This window comes from Andrena cerasifolii, chromosome 12, assembly GCF_050908995.1.
Source record: "Andrena cerasifolii isolate SP2316 chromosome 12, iyAndCera1_principal, whole genome shotgun sequence".
Classification (NCBI taxonomy): domain Eukaryota; kingdom Metazoa; phylum Arthropoda; class Insecta; order Hymenoptera; family Andrenidae; genus Andrena; species Andrena cerasifolii.
The window spans coordinates 1204525-1223392 of NC_135129.1; the positions used below are offsets into that span (position 1 = coordinate 1204525).

General features: G+C 38.6%; 3 protein-coding genes across 6 annotated transcripts in view; 1 reads left to right on the top strand and 2 right to left on the bottom strand.

Annotated features, from left to right (window-relative positions):
- Positions 1-754: 754 nt before the first annotated feature.
- On the top strand, positions 755-5329 carry Smid (nuclear valosin-containing protein-like smid). The gene is made up of 11 exons (XM_076823820.1): positions 755-1111; positions 1644-1859; positions 1929-2186; positions 2263-2577; positions 2738-2957; positions 3041-3323; positions 3411-3864; positions 3933-4100; positions 4169-4495; positions 4577-4801; positions 4885-5329. The coding sequence occupies exons 1-11, from the start codon at positions 956-958 to the stop codon at positions 5008-5010; spliced, it is 2748 nt and encodes a 915-aa protein (XP_076679935.1). The 5' UTR covers positions 755-955; the 3' UTR covers positions 5011-5329.
- Positions 5330-6184: 855 nt separating this feature from the next.
- On the bottom strand, positions 6185-8454 carry LOC143375184 (aurora kinase C). The gene is made up of 4 exons (XM_076824044.1): positions 8298-8454; positions 7513-8094; positions 6849-7374; positions 6185-6764 (listed from the first exon to the last, which is right to left on the bottom strand). The coding sequence occupies exons 2-4, from the start codon at positions 8070-8072 to the stop codon at positions 6666-6668; spliced, it is 1185 nt and encodes a 394-aa protein (XP_076680159.1). The 5' UTR covers positions 8073-8094; positions 8298-8454; the 3' UTR covers positions 6185-6665.
- Positions 8455-11194: 2740 nt separating this feature from the next.
- Positions 11195-18868, bottom strand: part of LOC143375259 (uncharacterized) — a 59202-nt gene continuing 51528 nt past the window's right edge. The window contains exons 1-9 of one of the 4 annotated variants that reach the window (XM_076824190.1): positions 16193-16353; positions 15179-15512; positions 14638-14819; positions 12939-13049; positions 12768-12864; positions 11924-11980; positions 11634-11835; positions 11405-11562; positions 11195-11336 (exon numbers count right to left, since the gene is read on the bottom strand). In XM_076824190.1, coding sequence (XP_076680305.1) covers position 11336; positions 11405-11562; positions 11634-11835; positions 11924-11980; positions 12768-12864; positions 12939-13049; positions 14638-14819; positions 15179-15510 — 1140 coding nt within the window. In that variant the 5' untranslated portion in view covers positions 15511-15512; positions 16193-16353 and the 3' untranslated portion in view covers positions 11195-11335. Of the gene's footprint in view, positions 11337-11404; positions 11563-11633; positions 11836-11923; positions 11981-12767; positions 12865-12938; positions 13050-14637; positions 14820-15178; positions 15513-15609; positions 15670-16192; positions 16354-18868 lie in introns of those variants that run through there. The other 3 variants (XM_076824189.1, XM_076824187.1, XM_076824191.1) reach the window with 3 other exon arrangements.

Here is an 18868-nt window from a genome sequence, read left to right on the forward strand (position 1 = left end):
TGCTTCTTATCTATGATATGTCACTTTCATGAACCAATCACCGATCGTCCACCACCGCATGCGCAGTATAATGCACCCCCCTTACTTACACGAGCTTGTCCCCACAGCTTGTGGTCCGTCAATTTAATTCTTAGGGCGGTATTCTCAGGCCGGTATTCATAGTCGCTACTTATTCTTAAGCAAATGCTTAAGCATGCGGCATCCTCTACTAACCTAGTAGCTAGTAAAGGACGCCGAATGCTTAAGCATTTGCTTAAGAATAAGTAGCGACTATGAATACCGGCCTAGACGGCGGTAGAAAGAGAAAAATATGTATCCTCTCTCTTTCTAACATAAAAAAAACACTGCCGCCCCTGGCACTAGAAAGAGAGAAGCTGTCCCCAATGTATATCTTTCTCTTTTTACCGCCATTTATATTTTTCCCCATTGCATGCTTCCTGCATGTTTATATGCTCTAAGAGTGGAATGTTTAAAGTTCTGTTAGAATAGGAACTTATAAATAAGAATGAAGTGTGCGATGTAAATATAAATTTCGCAAAACACCTGTTAACGAATTCGGCAGGCACGCACTGGCACTGCACTGGTGACAGAATTATCGTACATTACTTTGATTGGTTATTTCTGATAAGACAAAAATAGTTCTATAAGAATCAACCAATCAAAGTCATCTACGATAATTTCTGGCAGCAGTGCATTTTCGCTGCACGCTCCACTCTATATTACTCTGTTTGGTTCTAGCTTTTCAGAACACAAGTTGCTGGGGGAAATTATTCCTATTTCATTGATGTACACATGTATACGCTCTCCGTCGCATCGTAGTTCAAGAATTAATTCAAGTAGTGAATGAATTCGGATAACACATGATAGCACGTGTAAAAAACCTGAACAAAGGCAAGAATAAAGTTCCGATAGTTATTCGATTACCGTTACAGCGTTTACTACTAACATAAGAACGATGCAGAAGGTTGGGAAATTGAATTCGTCGATTGATATCATCCCGTTACAAGGATCCAGCAGTGATTATAAATCGAAAGCGATGAATAACAAACAGAAAATCGACCCCTCTAACAGATATCTACGAGATCAGCTATTAATGTCGCGTGTACAAACGGTAATTTGTTGGATTTTCTTGCATCTAGAAACCTCTTGCTTAACTACGTACGTAAGTCGACGTATCTTTTACGATATCCAATTTGCGCGGTAAATTTATTAATTGACATTTGAAAGGTACAATGAAACAATCTTGACACGTTTCGCGTGTACGCGAGAATTAGCGAGAAGTAAAATCAAAACAGAACTCAGTGAAATCTGGATTGGAAGTATTTAAAACTGTTTCAAATAGTACATACCAGTATAAATGTAAATCAAATAGTAATTCCCGTCTGACAAGAAAACTTGAGAAACTATATAATTTTATTCGAATATCCAAGGATTTCGATAGAAATCTTTATTTTCAATTGTAAGATGAACTAAGGATACTTTAAGATGAAACTTAATTTGTAAAGCGTAATTCGTCCAACGATGCTAAATATTCCTCTGCCAGATTTCGCTCGATCCTAGGTCAGAGTTTATTTGTAATAGAGGGCTAGACATATTCTCTTACAGTAATCTCAATGTGTCTATGTACTTCTTGTGTCTTTTAGTATATGCATGAGAATGAAAATAGAGTCTACATCGATGTGAATGAAATGGCAGATGCTATGCAAAGAAAATTTAGAGACTATCGTATTAAAAAGCGAGGGCCCTTTAGAGCGTTGGTACGCAAAGCATACGACGAGCTCACAGAGATGTTCGCTAAAAAGTATTGCGCACGCGATTGCTGTGAGGATGAGGATGATGAGGACGAAGTTGACGTCGAAGTATTTACACGCGTCTTATTTAAAGATTATCTCCGTTAGCAGATTCTAAACTGAACGTATTGGTTTCAGTCAGATCCTGAGAATACCATGTTGGACGGTATGTTGTTGAAAATGTATAAAAGAACACAAAATAAACAGAACGGGAATTCTAGCGATAAGGAGCTCATAGACATTAGTAGCGACGACGACGCGGACAAGGGGGACCCGAACCATTGTAGTAAAACAAATGAACCTGAGCCTGCGGAGAAAAGCCCGCAGCAAAAGCCGGGCCCATCTTCGCACGCAGAAAAACCTGTGCCAACTAAGGAAGTCGAGCAACTGAAAACTGTAAATTTCAAGCTTCTACGTCGCTATTTAATATATATCGTCTTTGACTTTACTCGGTGTAATTCTGTTTTTGCAGCTGGCAAAAGAAGCACGACAGTCTATGACAACAGGAGCAATGGAACATGCTACCAGAAAACGGCAACGTGGTAAAGATTCTGATAGCCAATTCATATTCATGAAGAAGGCTAAAGGTGTACCTATCTCTGAACCGAAAGTCACGTTCACGGATATGGGTGGATGCGATAAAGTCTTAAAGACTGTCTGTAAATTGCTCGCGCATATGAAGCATCCAGAGATCTTTAAACAGCTTGGTATATCGCCGCCAAGAGGATTTTTACTTCACGGTCCACCTGGATGTGGAAAGACACTATTAGCATACGCAATCGCGGGAGTAAGGGACTATTTAATTGCAGATAACTACCCTAGTAGCATTTCTGGTTGGGCCACAGTATCCCCAAGTTGGAAATTAGTTGGCCATCAAGATGCCAACAAAATGCTACTAGGGTATATTCTACTCGCTATTCGATTACTTATTCTGTTCAATTTCCCAGGAACTGGGTATACCTTTATTCAAAGTAGCAGCACCAGAATTGGTGGCCGGAGTATCGGGCGAGAGTGAAGCACGTATTAGAGAATTATTCCAGCGGGCACTTGCACTTTCGCCTTGTGTGATTTTCATAGACGAGATCGACGCTGTAGCGCCTCATAGAGCCACTGCTCAAAGGGAAATGGAAAGAAGGATCGTCGCGCAATTATTATCGTGTTTGGATGGTAAATTGTTACTGTATTAATGGGCCGCATCGGTCTCGAGTCGAATTCAACTCTCAAACGAGAAATTCTATTTTATGAAACAGAGTTGAGTTTAAAGGAAAACGGCATTGGGGTATTGGTACTCGGAGCGACAAACCGACCCGATTCATTGGACCCAGCGTTGAGAAGAGCTGGTCGCTTCGACCATGAAGTGTGCCTTGGAATACCGGACAGAGACGCAAGGACAAAGATTCTGGCTGTTCACACGGAAAAAGTGGCACTCGCCCCGAATGTTAGTTTATCTACGATAGCGGCTCTCACGCCGGGGTTCGTTGGCGCCGATTTAGTCGCTTTAATTCGAGAAGCGGCTATGGCAGCTGTGGAGAGGTAATTTATTCTAACATTTCCCAAGTATTTGCAAAATAATTTAATCAGCGCGGTCAACTATATTTCCATCGATCTCGGCTTTACCAGGATACTGGAAGACTTGAACAGATCTGAAGCGGAAAATAAATTGTCAGAGATAAGGGATGTTTGCAATGACGCGGAAAAAGAATCGCAGAATTTTGAAAACGCTGGTAACTTGGACGAGGAAGTCACCATTGAGTCCCCTACCTCAGATCAGAATAATGTTCCTCAATCAAATAAGACAAGCACTCCCGAGAGCCCGCCAGCGACAGTCGAAATGGACGTGATACAAGAAAAGTCTCCTGATGTAGCAGGATTGCTTACTTGGTTGCGTAATGATCCGCTGCTTCCCACAGAACGCCTAACAAACTTATGTATCGAACACAGCGATTTTGAAGCTGCTCTCCGCGTCACTCAGCCATCAGCCAAGAGGGAAGGCTTCGTAACAGTGCCTGATGTTACATGGGAAGATGTTGGTTCTCTACGAGACATTAGAGAGGAGTTACAAATGGCTATATTGGTAAATATTTTTATATTTTACATTCATTCGGAGCGCGTAAAATACTTTCTTTCCTTTTCCATCCTCAGGCTCCCGTTCGACATTCCGAGCATTTTGCAGCCCTAGGATTAACCACACCCACCGGAGTATTATTATGCGGTCCACCTGGTTGCGGCAAAACGTTACTAGCCAAAGCTATCGCGAATGAAGCTGGTATAAATTTCATTTCCGTTAAAGGACCAGAGCTGCTAAACATGGTAATGACTCTAATAACTAAAACGGACATAAATGAAGTTACGATGCATTAGCACACCCTACATTTCAGTACGTTGGTGAAAGTGAAAAAGCTGTTCGACAATGTTTTATGAGGGCACGGAACTCTGCACCGTGCGTCATATTCTTTGACGAATTGGACGCATTGTGTCCCAGGCGATCGGAAGGTGATAATTCTTCTACTTCGCGCGTAGTCAATCAAATGCTTACGGAGATGGATGGCGTAGAAGGACGCCAAGGAGTATTTTTAATGGCTGCGAGCAACAGACCCGATATCATTGATCCAGCAGTGTTAAGACCGGGGAGGTTGGATAAAATTTTGTACGTCGATCTACCTACAGCAGCAGATCGTGTTGATATTTTAAAAGCATTGACAAAGGTATTTTTGCCATTTATTGCCACCGATACGACTGTGTTTTTAAGATGTACATACTTTTGACGAGCAAGTTTGTGTTTATAGAATGCGACAAAACCGAAATTAGCTGCGGATGTAAATCTCGAGCAAATAGGATATAACAGTAAATGCGATGGCTATACCGGAGCAGATTTGGCAGCTTTGATTAGAGAATCTGGGATTGAAGCTTTAAGAGAATTGATGGATATACGTTATTCGGGGCAGCCCGAAATTTCTATGCGCCATATCGTATCTGCGTTCGACAAAATCAGGCCGTCCGTGCAAGAGAAGGTGAGCGTTTCCAACGATCATTAATGGAATTGTTTACGCGCTTCTCTCGTTCATAATACTTATGACGCATTGCGACCTCGTAGGATATCAAACATTACGAGAAACTGAAGAAATTGTATTCGATTAAAAAGAAATCTGATGACACTCCCATGGAAACTCCAACAGATGCAGTTATAGTGGATGTAGTTATGGAACCTATGGAAACGTGAAATACATGTTCTGAAAATGCACATAAAATTCTTCCATTATAAGATACACTTTGAAGTTACTAATCTGAAGTAAGAAATGTGCAAGCCTTGACTTCATTTTGAAATTTAAGGCATTTTTAGTGTTTATCTTCGACGATCAGATACCTAATATTAGAGTTTTATTTACTGTTTGGAAGTTGCAACTATAAAATCTATATTTTTCTTTATTTTTTAAATACTAGACATATAGGATGTAAAAGCTGTCTCAATCATTTTTCATATGCACACATGTGTCTATACCATTTTTATAAAGTTAAATAAAATTTATGTTCGATACATATTCGAGTGCTTTAAATGATTATTAACACCTTATTCGACAAATGGTATTTTTCATATACAACCAGGGGCGACAAAATTTGGGCGAAAGACAGTTTTTGCCTGTAACTTTTTATTTTAAATAAATTTCCGTTCTAAAATATGATGTCTGTTTTCCCTAAAACCGAAAGTGAAAGGCGATCTTTTAAACTTTGAAAACAATTCACTGTTTTAGCAATAGCTTATATGTAAGTTAGCATATCGAATTGATTTCGGAATTGTCTCGACTCTTTTAGATTAAAATGTTTGATGATTTTTCGCGGAAAGGGCGTCAGACGCTTAAGGGCGCCAAATTTCTACATGAACAATAGGGGTATTCGAGCACTCGAATATTCGGGCGGCTTGAAATTCGAACCGAGCCGGGTACCCGTACAATCCGGGTAGCTCGAATTTTTTCGGGCGGCTTGAAAAATCTGGGTAGTCCGAATCGTTTCGGGCCACCCGTTTCCAAGTGGGTATTGGTTAATTTATAATCTTGAAGTTTATTTATTAAAAGAATTTCTAACTACTTTCAAACCCCTCGGGCTTGTACGAACTTCGCACTACTCATCTTTTCCTCGTATCTATTTAGTGTGCGTATATAAATTTTTGGAGGGTGTATTTTTGTGCAATATATGTATAGTGCTTATGTATCCGGTTCTTCCGGGCGGCTCGAAACGTTTCGGACTACCCGGAATTTTCAACCCGCCCGAAAAAAATCGAGCTACCCGGATTTTACGGGTACCTGGCTCGGCCCGGCTCGCTTTATACGGGTAACCGAACAGCTCTAATAAACAATTCTTTTTGCCTAATGAACAACTCATTCACGCAAGTAAAAATATTTATTCTCAAATGTTTTATTGATATTAAAAAAGCTTAATATATACACAATTTTCTGATGCATCGCATTCTTTATTCTAAATAATTACGTTTCAGTATCAGAACATACACACGGAATGTCTTTACCACCCACATATCAGTCTAATGCAAACGAGTCGCAAAAATAAACTTACACTCAGCGTTCATTTGTTTAGAATTTAGGTAGAGGTAGTAGGTTTCAGCAACTGATTACACGATAAAGTAGTATTTTATAATATAACCGCCCTGTTAAATAAAATATCTAATCCCACGTGAAACTGCATAGTAAATATTTTCCTCTGAAGTACATAAAAATATTAAGAATAATGTAAGGAATTTCTAAGATCTTTTTCTGCCGATAGTAATTACAACTGTAGATATATCAAATTGAACTTGAATCGCACAGTTCTTTTGTTTACGAAATATCAAATGTTGTATAAAAGTTGTTAAAACAAACTAGCTTCTCACAAATCGTGCGGCTCTGTTTTTCGATTTTCTACGATCCAAGGATCCAGTAAAACGTCCTGTAATGGCAGCCTTTTATCTGGATCAACTACCAATAACTGAAAATAAGGAAATTGAATATCGGTAACAGTTAAAGTATTGCCAGTTAAGTGTAATTATTTAAAAGTAAAAACATAGCTCACCTGAGATATAAAATTTCTAGCACCTGCGCTAACAAAGTCCGGAAACTTGTACTGGGCCTTTTTGATTTTCATATAGGTTTCATCGTAAGATTTAGCTAGAAACGGTGGAACGCCGACTAAACATTCGTAACAGAGAACACCCAGGCCCCATAAATCCACGGTGTGGTCATGTGTCTTTCCAACGACCATTTCAGGTGGTAAATAATCTAAGGTGCCGCATAGAGTGTTCCTTCTGGAAGAGGGGGCATGAACGGACCATCCAAAGTCTGCCATCTTCAATTCGCCTTTCAGTCCAAGCAGTAAATTCTCAGGCTTGATGTCGCGGTGTATCACCTTTTTACTATGACAATATTTCAAGGCGTCTGCCAACTGTGATATATAAGTCGCCGTTCTAACTTCATCGAAACGCTTCTCCGGTTGGGCGTTCAGTTCCTTGAATAGTTCTCCTTTCGGGGCGTATTCCAAAATTAGGTACACCCTCTTATCGTCGTGGAAATAGCCGTACATCTTTAAAATGTTCGGATGTCTGCGATTAAGAAACAAGCTGTTATTAAATATTGAAATTTCATCGACCGACTGCATCCCAGAAATAATTAAGTACACGACGAAACTAATATTAAGTTGCGCATACTTTTACAGCAGAGAAACAACATTAAACCATTACCTCAAATGTGTCTGAATCTCTATTTCTCTCCTAACTTGATGCTCCACGTCAGCCTTCTGTATTTGCGCTTTAAATAACACCTTCATAGCAATGATGAATTTCGACTTCTTCTCCCTGGCCAGATAAACGTTTCCAAATTTCCCTTTCCCTAGAGGACGCCCAATATCGAAATCTGTTAACACCCATTTCTGCTCGCTTTGATTTATATTCTTCATCTTATTCTCTACTTCGTTTATCTGTAGCTCGTTATCATTCCTATTCTCCTTATCATATATTATATCATTAGCCTTTCTCTTTCTGTGTTTCAGCGGGTCAGAAGGCTCGGGTAATTTCAGGGTCTGCGCCGGTTCGTTGGACCTATTTGTACTGTTTTCATTCTGTTGCTTGCTACTCGTTAAATATGTGGTATGCTGATCTTTAGGGGCAACAAAATTTTCCGTATTCAGTGCGTTCTCGTTTAAGACAGATAAGGTCTTGGATATCCTTAATTGCTTAAAATTGTTGTTCATCTGTGAAAGAGCTGATCGTGCTTGGGGGTCTGTCTTCTTATCCTGCAGCATTGCTGAAATCTCAATGTGTCAGCTGTGGATAAAAATAACAGGAATGGCATACAGAGGCTGTTGTTCGCTGGAAATTAATCAGCCACGAATATGACAAATTCGGGCTTCTAATTTCTTGTGTTTGGTAACAAAATCTTAATATAAATGATATTATTAATGCACAATTTGAAATGTACGAGTTTGTTGAACATTAATTTTAGAAACATTTTATAGGAATAAAGTTACCTTTTGTTTCTGATGAGCAAGAGGCTGTTTACGTTTACTGTATTCTAATAAACTGTAACTTTGGAGTTGCCGATGATAAATGAAATATTCACATCCATACAGAAGTTACGGTTCTTGCCAGATATGTGTGAGTATGTGCTGGGTCCCTTTCAAAATAACGAATTTTCCTCGCTTTCGTATGATTGGTCAGAATACAAAATCACACTCGCATGTTAAAAGCGACAGATCGTGAACTACATACGAAAACACGACATCCTTAGCCATCTAGCGAGGACATTTACAAACTAAAGTTGACTCATTTTTCAGAATTATGAAATTTTCATTGTTCCTCTATTTATTTATAATCTGAGGCACTGGACTTGTTGTAGGGTCTCTGCAAAGTATTATGCAACCAATTTGAATAACAAAATTGTTTGTTTATTGCTCTAAACAGTTATTGGAAAATTTGAACAGTGCGTATTTTAGCGGGGATGTTTGGAAAAGGGACGCGAGTTGGTGCCCATGGAGCGCTGAACCGCTGTTTGTCCAAAGAGGAGATATAATAAGAGGCGTCACTCGACAAGGACAGACATAAACTAGGGAAATCACTAGACAACCAATTTAAATACCCATTCGGCAAGGATCGGTAAACCACGGTAAACTTCGGCAATAATCAGCAAATTGCGGTAAGATACATTTAGTCGATTTGAATATCCCGCTCGAATAGACAACCAATTTAAATGCCAAGGTCAAGTAAAGACTTCAAAGGTTCCGTCCCGGAGTGACGTCTCTTATTATATCTCCTCTTTGATAGTAAGACGAAGATATATAGCTGCCTATACAACCAATTTAAAGGGACAAGCCGACGAAGAACTTCAAAGATACCGCTCGGAGTGTCGCCTCTTAGTATACCTTCTCTTTGGCTCGTCAGCTGCTCGTTAATACGCGGAGTTTCCAAAATAAAATGTTATCACATATTGGGTTTTACTCTGTATTTATTTCTGTGTTAAGCACGAACTGCTCGGGCAAGCAATCAAGACAGAATGAATAGCTTTCCAAAATATCCTCCGAGATCCTCGTTAAAGTCGTTTGTCAAGTGCTCTTATAGATTCTCGTAGTCCAATCAGGAAGAATACATCCGATCCAAGTGGTAGGTTGTCCTTCGGGTGTTCTTCCGCCCTCGCGAATTAACGTCCATCGTTGGATGGTGGTGGAAGCGCGCTTTTCCGTTACACAGCGGGGTGCCCACGTGAGAAGACAGAGTAGACTCTACTCCTAGGATCGAGAAAACCACCCTGAAGGAAATTTATGAAATCCTTAACGTTACCAACACTTCTGGAGTCAATCGACATTCCTAAAGACTAACAAAGGACAGGTGCTTCCCAAAAGATTACGTGACTTACAAGAAACTCGCGATTCGTTTCGGGGTTTACTAATTGGGACTCTGCCCAAGATCTTTCTCACGCATGCCATCCGCATCGCGCATCCTTAACAATACTCTCCTTGATCACACGCAAACGTCTGCTTTTAAATTTCGCTCCTGATTTATATATCGAGTACATAGCCTGCCGCAGGTCACGCGGGTGTGACGGATTTCCCCACAACGCTGCAGATAGCACACCAAAACTTTCTTTATTGGACAAAGTCGTTCACATTTATTGAAACATTCGGACACCTTCCCCGCGAGCGTACGCGAATCGCGGACACTAAAAATCCGAGTAACTAGTACATACACCGTATGAAGTGGGGAATGAAATTGCAAAACGCAACTATAGTAGACAATCACGTGCAGTAGGCCTGATATATCATACACAGTAAGATATCTGAGTAGAATTCAACAACTGACATGGTGAAGACCATTGGAATGCCGCCAAACGCGTTCTAAAATACCTAAAAGCAACTGCGAATTATCGTTTAATTTACCAAAAGTCAGATCTAGCAATTACGGATTACGTTGATGCAGATTTTACTAATGATGAGTCTGATAGGAAGTCGTACACGGAGTATACATTTCTGCTGGGCGGCGGTGTGATAACGTGGGAAAGTAAAAAAGAATCTACCGTTGCACTTTCGACCAGAGAGACTAAGCATGTTGCAATATCGAAACCATGCAAAGAAGCGAAGTTTTTGAAAAGTCTTGTACACGAAATAACCGACAAAGTACTAGATACGTATAAAATTATATGATAACCAGTCAGCAATACTATGGTCGAAAGAACAGATGCCACACAGCAGAACAAAACATATTGATGTGCGAAAATCATTTCGTACGTGAAGCGACAAAGTCGAAAATTGTAGAATTACATTATATTAGCACGAATGAAATGATTTCCGATGTCCTAACCAATCTGTTACCGCGAGCAAGCAAGCGAAATTCATTGAAGGTTTAGGATTGTTGAAACCACAGATGTAGCGATTACGGGGGAGTGTTGGAACATAGGCATAATCTTGACACCTGTGTGCCAATTAGAGCATATATGTAGGAGGATGTAGTGATCCTCTAGGGAATGACCGGAACAACGTGTATCATCGCTGATTGGTTTCCGCGATTTTGGAACAAAAGCGGAAGTAGACAGAGAAAGAAACTGTAAAAAAAAAAGAGACATAAATACTGATGGGAAGAGAGAGGGGTGGGAGAGTGAGTGAGAGAGTGAGGGAGCGAGAGAGAGAGAGAGAGAGAGAGAAAGAGAGAGAGAGGGAGGGAGGGAGGGAGCGAGAGAGAGACTGATAGAAAGAGATAGACATGTTTATTTCCAGTTTTGCTCCAAGATGGCTGCGGGTATACCGATCACTCCCTAGAGGATCACTAGGAGGATGGGTGCCGTTGTGCCATCTGCCGTGTATTTATAATGCGTTTGCGGGATACTGGTCTTGACCTATCTATTTTTATACCGAACGTTCCAGAGTGAACACGTGTGTTAATAAGCAATCAAATATATATTCTTATTTCCATAGTAATAAAGATACATTATTACACCAAACCAAGTACATAAATCCAACAAATAGAATCACATTAACCCTTCGGTCACGGATCGTTCCGCTAAAACATTTGCGGAAACCCTGTATAAATTGCAAATGATTAATGTTTCATTAGATATGTATATTGTACATTTATAATTCACACTTACTAGGATTTAGAGGTGGGTGGACGGAATCCATACATTGTATATGCAGAAATAGATCGTGGTTTTAACGGTCTCATCATATGATGTATACTACCTCCAAAAGGATCTGGTCCTCGAATTGGGATCCACGGTCCAACCATTAAACGTCTCGGTTGAAAATTCTGAGTAAAGAAATGAATGAGTTTTATATCATGGCTGAATTATTGTATTTTTATGTAAATAAAGTACCTACTCCATAATAAATAGGAATATGTTCAATATATTGGTGTAGGGGAACCCTTTGTTCTCTAGGCCTATCTGTTTGTTTTCTCTCCCATGGACTTTCTCTGAATCTATCTGTTTTCCTCCTGGGTCCAGAATGATCTCTGGACCGCTCTCGATGGTCTCGGTAAGGTCTCCCACCATCTTTCCGCTCTCTACTATGATCTTTCTCCCTGTGTAAATAGTGTAATAGTCTAGTAAAATACAATTGGAAGAAATGTAATGAACGCAGATACATGAAACTGTAATAACAGCTTTTACCTATCACTTCTATAGCAGTTACCACTTCCTTTATCTTCATGCTTAGAATCGTCATACCTGAAAGAGGGTAAACAAATTAGCAAAAACTTCAATTTCCTAAACAATTTCAGATTATACATTAACACATTTGAAACAGCAGGTTTTTTGTATATGGTATATACTTATGTTTAACTTATGTGTATATTGCAATACTTTGTGTAAAATCCATATTCTTTTGGTCCATGTCCATATTAACTTGGTTAAGTTATATATTATTTCCATCATACAGTGGAAGTTACCGCTTATTACGTAGGTGCCATTGTATACATATTTTGAAATTTATAAAAATAAGTATTAACAAACATTGATTGTAGTGTAATCTAAACAGTATTGGCAATATTTTGTGCAAACTATTAAGATCGTTAGAGATCACTATTTAATTTTAGACTTCCACATCTAATATAAAATTCCAATTCCCCGAAATTTGTGTAGTATCAATTTACTTCAAATAAACGCTTAAACCAATATACTTACGAATCATTAAATTACATCACAATACATCTGATCACAACAAGACTGATCAGAACATGCATACTCTACATATATATAAATCCATTAGCAATACTCAGTATAATTTTCATATGCACAATCTAACTTATGAACCGACAATTTAGTTTATGAACGAAAAGCTTATTCTATCATTAGTATCTTTGTTATTCGTTTACAAGTTAGCTGCATAGTAATAATCATATCCACATTATACAGAATCTTATCTTATAAATAAAGGTTTAGGTAACAATTTCTTAACGCTAATTGTAACAGCTTTGCTTTGTTGCAAAGTATTACTGCCACTTCAAGTACAAACCTGGGGTGACGGAACGACGTGCGCCTAGGACTGTGACTTCGGGTTCTTGTAGTACTCAAGGAGGCCGAATGCCTTTTCAACGTTTTCGACTTGTTTTCTAAAAATTAAAATATCCATATTTGCGAAACAGAAGTTGTAATAAATCTTAGCATTTTGAAATAATAAACATACCTGAATTTTCCAAATTCACAGTTACTACAGTACGATGTTCCTCAACTTCTTCTGTTTCAGTTATTGCTCTCTTTATTTCTTCTCTATCAAATATCGGCTTGGATCCCTCTCCTACAGTTAAGTTAAGTAAATTTATTAATAGAAAAGTAATTGTATGTAGAAATCGGAAAAGCATTTAAGCAATTACTAGCAGCTGTGGCAGATCTTGAAGATATTAACTCTTTCCTGAGTGCCAGATATATTAAAAGAAATTTGTTTTTTTTTTAAATTTTAATTATTTTGATGACATTATTTTAATAAAACTCTGACTCTAAATATTCTGTAGCAACTGATAGTTTAAATTTATAATGTAATATTTTCTTTTCTTTTTCACATTACGTATACAAATCGCATTAAATAATTTTTCAAAAGAATATAGCTAAATTCTTGAAATGTTACTCAATTTCTATTACGAATTCATTACAAAAATAGAAACATCGATACGCCTTTCAATATAATTCAAATAAAGTAGTTTAATTTATGTGTAGAAGATTCATGATTCCACAATAAAGTCTTCCGAGATGGTTCATATTTTCCAGGACGATTAAGTAATTTTCCACTTCGTTGAATTGCAATTTCAAGGTTTCACGATATTCACTCTACACGCAATGTTTAAACCAACTAAATTAAGTCTACGAGTACTCATACATTAAAATTTAAGAAGTACCTATTTTCCAATTGAACTTATTTATTTAATGCAATCAAATAAAAGATGAATAAGAATAAGAAATACCACACTATGCAAAAAATTGGAAAAATTCTAAGGTTTAATTTCTGATTTCGTTTCTTCCAGTGTTGGAGCCTAATGTTCAATGTTTCACCATGCCTCTTTCAGGTGTTGATTTTCAAGATTTAAAACATTATTCAAGACGCGAAAATCTTCCAGTTGGTCTGCTTTTAGTAAATAAGGCACTTAAAAAATCCACTTATTTGGACATGCACACATTCCCAAAATCAGGACCCAAGGAGAATGCACAAAACGTGTTTGGAGGAAAAATTAATTTGTACTAAAATATATTGTATTCATTATAGCAGTTAATATAGCTGAAGCATATTAACCTAGCATTTTTTGTGCAAGCTCGTAAGAAAAAAATTTTGTACATAAAGCAACAAGCAAAAGATACTTTAAGCATTGCAATATTAAAACAGTCAATGTAAAAAAAATTGTGCTTACGTATTGCACATTATGCGATCAATACAGTGATCCAACGTTGTATTTCAAATTTGCTATATCCTGGATCAATCAAAAATACGTTATTAACTTAACGAATAAAATTGAGAAAATTCTTGAATATTACAGGGGACCCCGTATGGCTGTAAAGTCCAAAATCTTCATAACTGTAGAAATCGGTGACAAGGATGCCATTCTTCAAATTGTAGCACTTGGTAAAGTGAAAACATGGAAATATTTATCTAGACTTCGAAAATACAGTTAAACAGAAACTGAATGAATTCTACAAAGTGAAAAGTAATATCTCACAGAGAAGAGACATTTTCACATTAGAAAGCATACAATGTTCTCAAACTACAATTTGTTGATCGTTATATCTACAAAATCCCAGAATCATCTTCCACGTTGAGTTTATTATCCTTTGTGGTGCTCATTTGCTGAATAACTGAAAAATCTTAAGAAATTACGGTAAAAAAAACAACACGTTACCCGCTCTTCTTTTAAGCACCACATCTTCCTTGTTGAGTACATCCCGCTTAAGTTCATGGGTAGCTGCTCTTCCAGGAATGTTTCTATGAATATCAACTTTGATTTTGCGAAGTTCTGTTGAACTAATTTTTGTGCCTTCAGGTCCTTTAAATAAGGGCGTTGTATCACTTGATGTTACAAACCTAAAGTGCAGAATAATATTATTTTCATATATGATTTAATAGATTTGTACTTGAAACTTACTACAATTTAACATTTTGATTACTTCTTGAAGCATATTGTTTTATAGTATACAACTATATTGAAAAATGATATCAACTAAATTTGATATTTTATCCAAATACAAGTTAACACTTCATGAGTGAACTTTTCTAGATATAGCCAAAAATGTATTTAATTTAAATGTATCTGTTGGAAGATAAGACAGGAAATTCCACAACCCGACGACAAAATCTTAAAATTGTTCTTTGTCTATGAATCCTCCAGAATGAAACACTGTGTCTACTTCAACAGTTAATAGTTAAAGACAGTTTATACTTACTTTTTAGAAAGCACAGTAACTTCAGGTGTATAATGCTCAGATGTTCTTCTATGTCGACTAGGTGGAGATTCGCTTCTACTCCTACAAGGTCTGTTGCATCTTCCTTTGGGAAGTGGTAAGCCCATATTACGAGCGCGTTGTATCTCATACTCCATAGCCATTCTTCTTTTCAATCTATCATGCCTGTCCAATTTTTCTTGCTCGATCACCCATTCGCGTCTACGCCGTCGCCTTTCCTCCGTTTTTGCACGTAGAACCGTGTCACTATCTTCATTACGCGAGGGCTTAGGTTTTTCATCACGATGCGAATTCCTCGATGTATGCCGTTTCATTCCTATATACAACGTAGCGAAGATAGATTATATTACGTATCCGTTATCAAAGAATTTCCTACTTGGTTAGCCAAACGCAAAATTTGAATAGATTTGTACTTTATACCGAATTGATGTAAAAGAAATTACATGCAGAAAAATGACGCGCGATGAACAGAATAACCGGAAAATAAAAGCATAAGAATTAAATGTACGAGTATTATTTGTTAACTATAAAAAGGAAACTCCGCGTGCACACGCTCAAAACTCTGAATTGCTTCGAATGCAGCCAACTGTACACAGGCTTGCTAAGCAACATTTTCTCGGGCCACTTATTTGGGAGGGGGAACACCCACAGGAGCGGTAGTAATGAGTGCGTAGACGCCATGATTGCCGATTGGAGACGCCAGCGCCGAGCGAGCGAGTCCGCGCGCGAGTGACACCACGGCCAACCAGCGTCGACAACATATTTCCCGGCGACGCTGGTTGGCCGTCCCAAATAAGTGGGCCAAGGAAATATTGCTTAGTACCCCTGAATGCAGCCAACTGCAATGAACTGAAGCGACCTTAAGTCTGAAGAATGAACCTTAATTGAGGGTGAGTTAGCTGGATTATTCAGCCTGGATATTCGCAGCAAAGTATCTCGAGAGGTTTATTTCGTTTAAAATGGGTATGGGCAAGCCTAAATGAATTTGAGTCTTACCTATTGAAGATTAAAACGCTTCAGATCGATCGTTGGAAAGGGTCGAAAGGCGGGAGGGTCTTTATGACCTGAGCAAGAAATCTACGACGTTTCTGACGCACAGTTTATCACTTATTTGTCTGAAAAATCGTATGTATGATGTTATTTAATTGAAGAGACGAAGTGAAGCGTATTTTTTCATATTAATAAAAATAATCTTATAGTGCAGAAATATTCGAAATATGTATACGTACATAGATATTAAAAGTTACCGATTTTATGGGAGTTCCTGAGACCAGGCCGGAAATACCGACTTCGTGAAAAAATTGGGTAGGTTGTGTCGGGGACACAAACCGCAGTTTTTTGGCGTGAATACTTCGAAATTCATATACAATTGGATCAAACCTAATGTAAATATAAAGTTTATTTCTTTGTGTTTTCTAATGCTACGAACATTTAATAAGGATTTAATGAAGCTATAGAACGGAATTTCGACACTTCACAAATTTTGGCCGATGTCCAAATAAATAAGGCATTCTCGTCCCACTGTGCGCCGACGACCCTCACAATTTCCTGTCTCTGCTTATTGTCACCCCCCTGTGACTCAGGTGGTTGCCAACATGTGCAACGCAGATTTGCGGAAAAGACGGTTGGTCACTGCGAGGTGAAAGTTTCAAGACTCAAGCACCTGAAACAAACACTCACCTTAATTTCACGTGAACAACGTCATATCCGATTTTGAACAGAATCCCAGACATCGAGTTAAAAAAGTGATCAATTTGGCGCGGCATTAGGCGCTCTAAAGGCCGCCATACACGCTTCTTCTTACCATCAGATTTACATACTTGTGTACAGTCGATAGTTGTAATGCAAGACGGAGCGCGTGTGTCAATTGTCTGGCATGAACGCAATCACCGCGAGGTTGATTTTTCTGGGTTCCGATTTGTTGCAAATCAAAATTAAGGGCACGTTTAAAATTTTAGATTCTATCAAGAATTGCAACCAGCGGCCGTAGCCGTGATGGAAAACACCGGTTCTCGTTAGATCACCGAAGTTAAGCATCACGGGGCGGTGTACTAGGGAAAGATGGGAGACCATCACCACCACCAAACCACCCTTTCTCCCGGTGCGCTGCTACTACTGGGACCCCAAGGAGAGAGGAGGGAAAAATGCAAGACTAACGGTTCGTTGGGCAATTATAAACAAAATGCTTGAAACGCCATCCTGTATAAAAACCCAGGAAAAACAAAAATACATACATCAAGAATTGCATTTGTGTTGTTTTTGAAAAGCGTACATAAAGTTTGACGCCGAGCGCGTTCGTTTAGTGACGGGGACTTGCCCGTGAGCGCCCTTTTTCCATGCTTTTTCTCGATTAAAACAAAAATTGAATCTTTTTTTAGGTCAATAAATGTATTATTAATTAAAACCAAAATTACATTTCTATTATACCTGCGTCACAATCCATCTTCAAAAAGCTGCTATTTTTAAGGCCGTCACATGGTTAATCCCCCTGAACTGCCTGTAAAATCTGCACCCTTAGGAATTTCGTTTTAAAATTTAACCTGGTCATTCTTGAGATGTTGCGGGATGGAAAGATGCAACAAATTTTTTTGACATTTTGACCGGGGAGTGCCCTTAACGGGAAGTGTGGGCCACCGGCAGACGAATTTAAAATTATTGACACGTGTAATTTGTTGAGAGTATTTATCGAATCTTACAAAGAAAATCAATGCATTTGGAAAATTAAATTTAAAGATTATTTGAATAAAAATAAAGAAAACTGTTTATAATATCATAATAAATGAATTGAAGGAAGTAAGTAGATCAGGATGCGAATAAAGATGTAGTAGTAATTCTGTGCTTTTCAATAATCGCACTCTGTTCTCTGACCACTGTACTCTAGATCATTGCTTTTTTGTATTAGCGGTTTTTTCGGGTTTAAACGGCCGACTTTTAGTCGATTTCGTGAGTCAATTTCTTCTGCTTTTCTGCTTTAAAGAGCTTTGCCGGCAAGCCTTCAGAGGGATATCCGTCGGCAGGGTAAGGGTTGTGCCACGTAGTGGGAGGTGGCAAAGTTTCCTTGGAGCCTACAGGTAGCAAGCAGTGATGCCAGAACGGTGGGTTTTGTCCCACGGCCGCTACCACCACTCCACGACCAAGCGTACCCCCTCCTAGCGTCCGTACCGCACCACACAAGCATACCCGTCCCTCCATCCGTGTGCCGTACGCGCTGCCTGGCCACCGCTCTCCGGCGAGAATTCGTTTTCCCGACATCGAAGCGCTTGGCGCGCAAGTGAAAAATCAAGACTTCAAATCCCGGTGCGGATATTACTTTTTTTTTTTTTAATTATTCACTAATTTCTCTTTCTATATTCTCAGTAGAATAAAAACTTGAAAACTGTTAATTTACAAAGAATTTTCGCAGCAGGCTAATGTACGATGGTGGTCTTCTGCCTTTTGTATACATAAACAGAAATAATTCCTTGAAATGCTACTTACAAAATAAGCGCCGTTCTAGGATCGACTCCTTAAAATTCACGTCACAATGAGCAGTTACAGAATCGGTGATTTCCGTTTCAGGTAAGCGAGAAGTACTGTAATGAGGTTTGAAAACAATATCGACTGGTCTCGTACCCGTCGCAATAATGTCATTTATACCTACAGAAGAGTTTTATTAACCCACTCTTGGCCAAC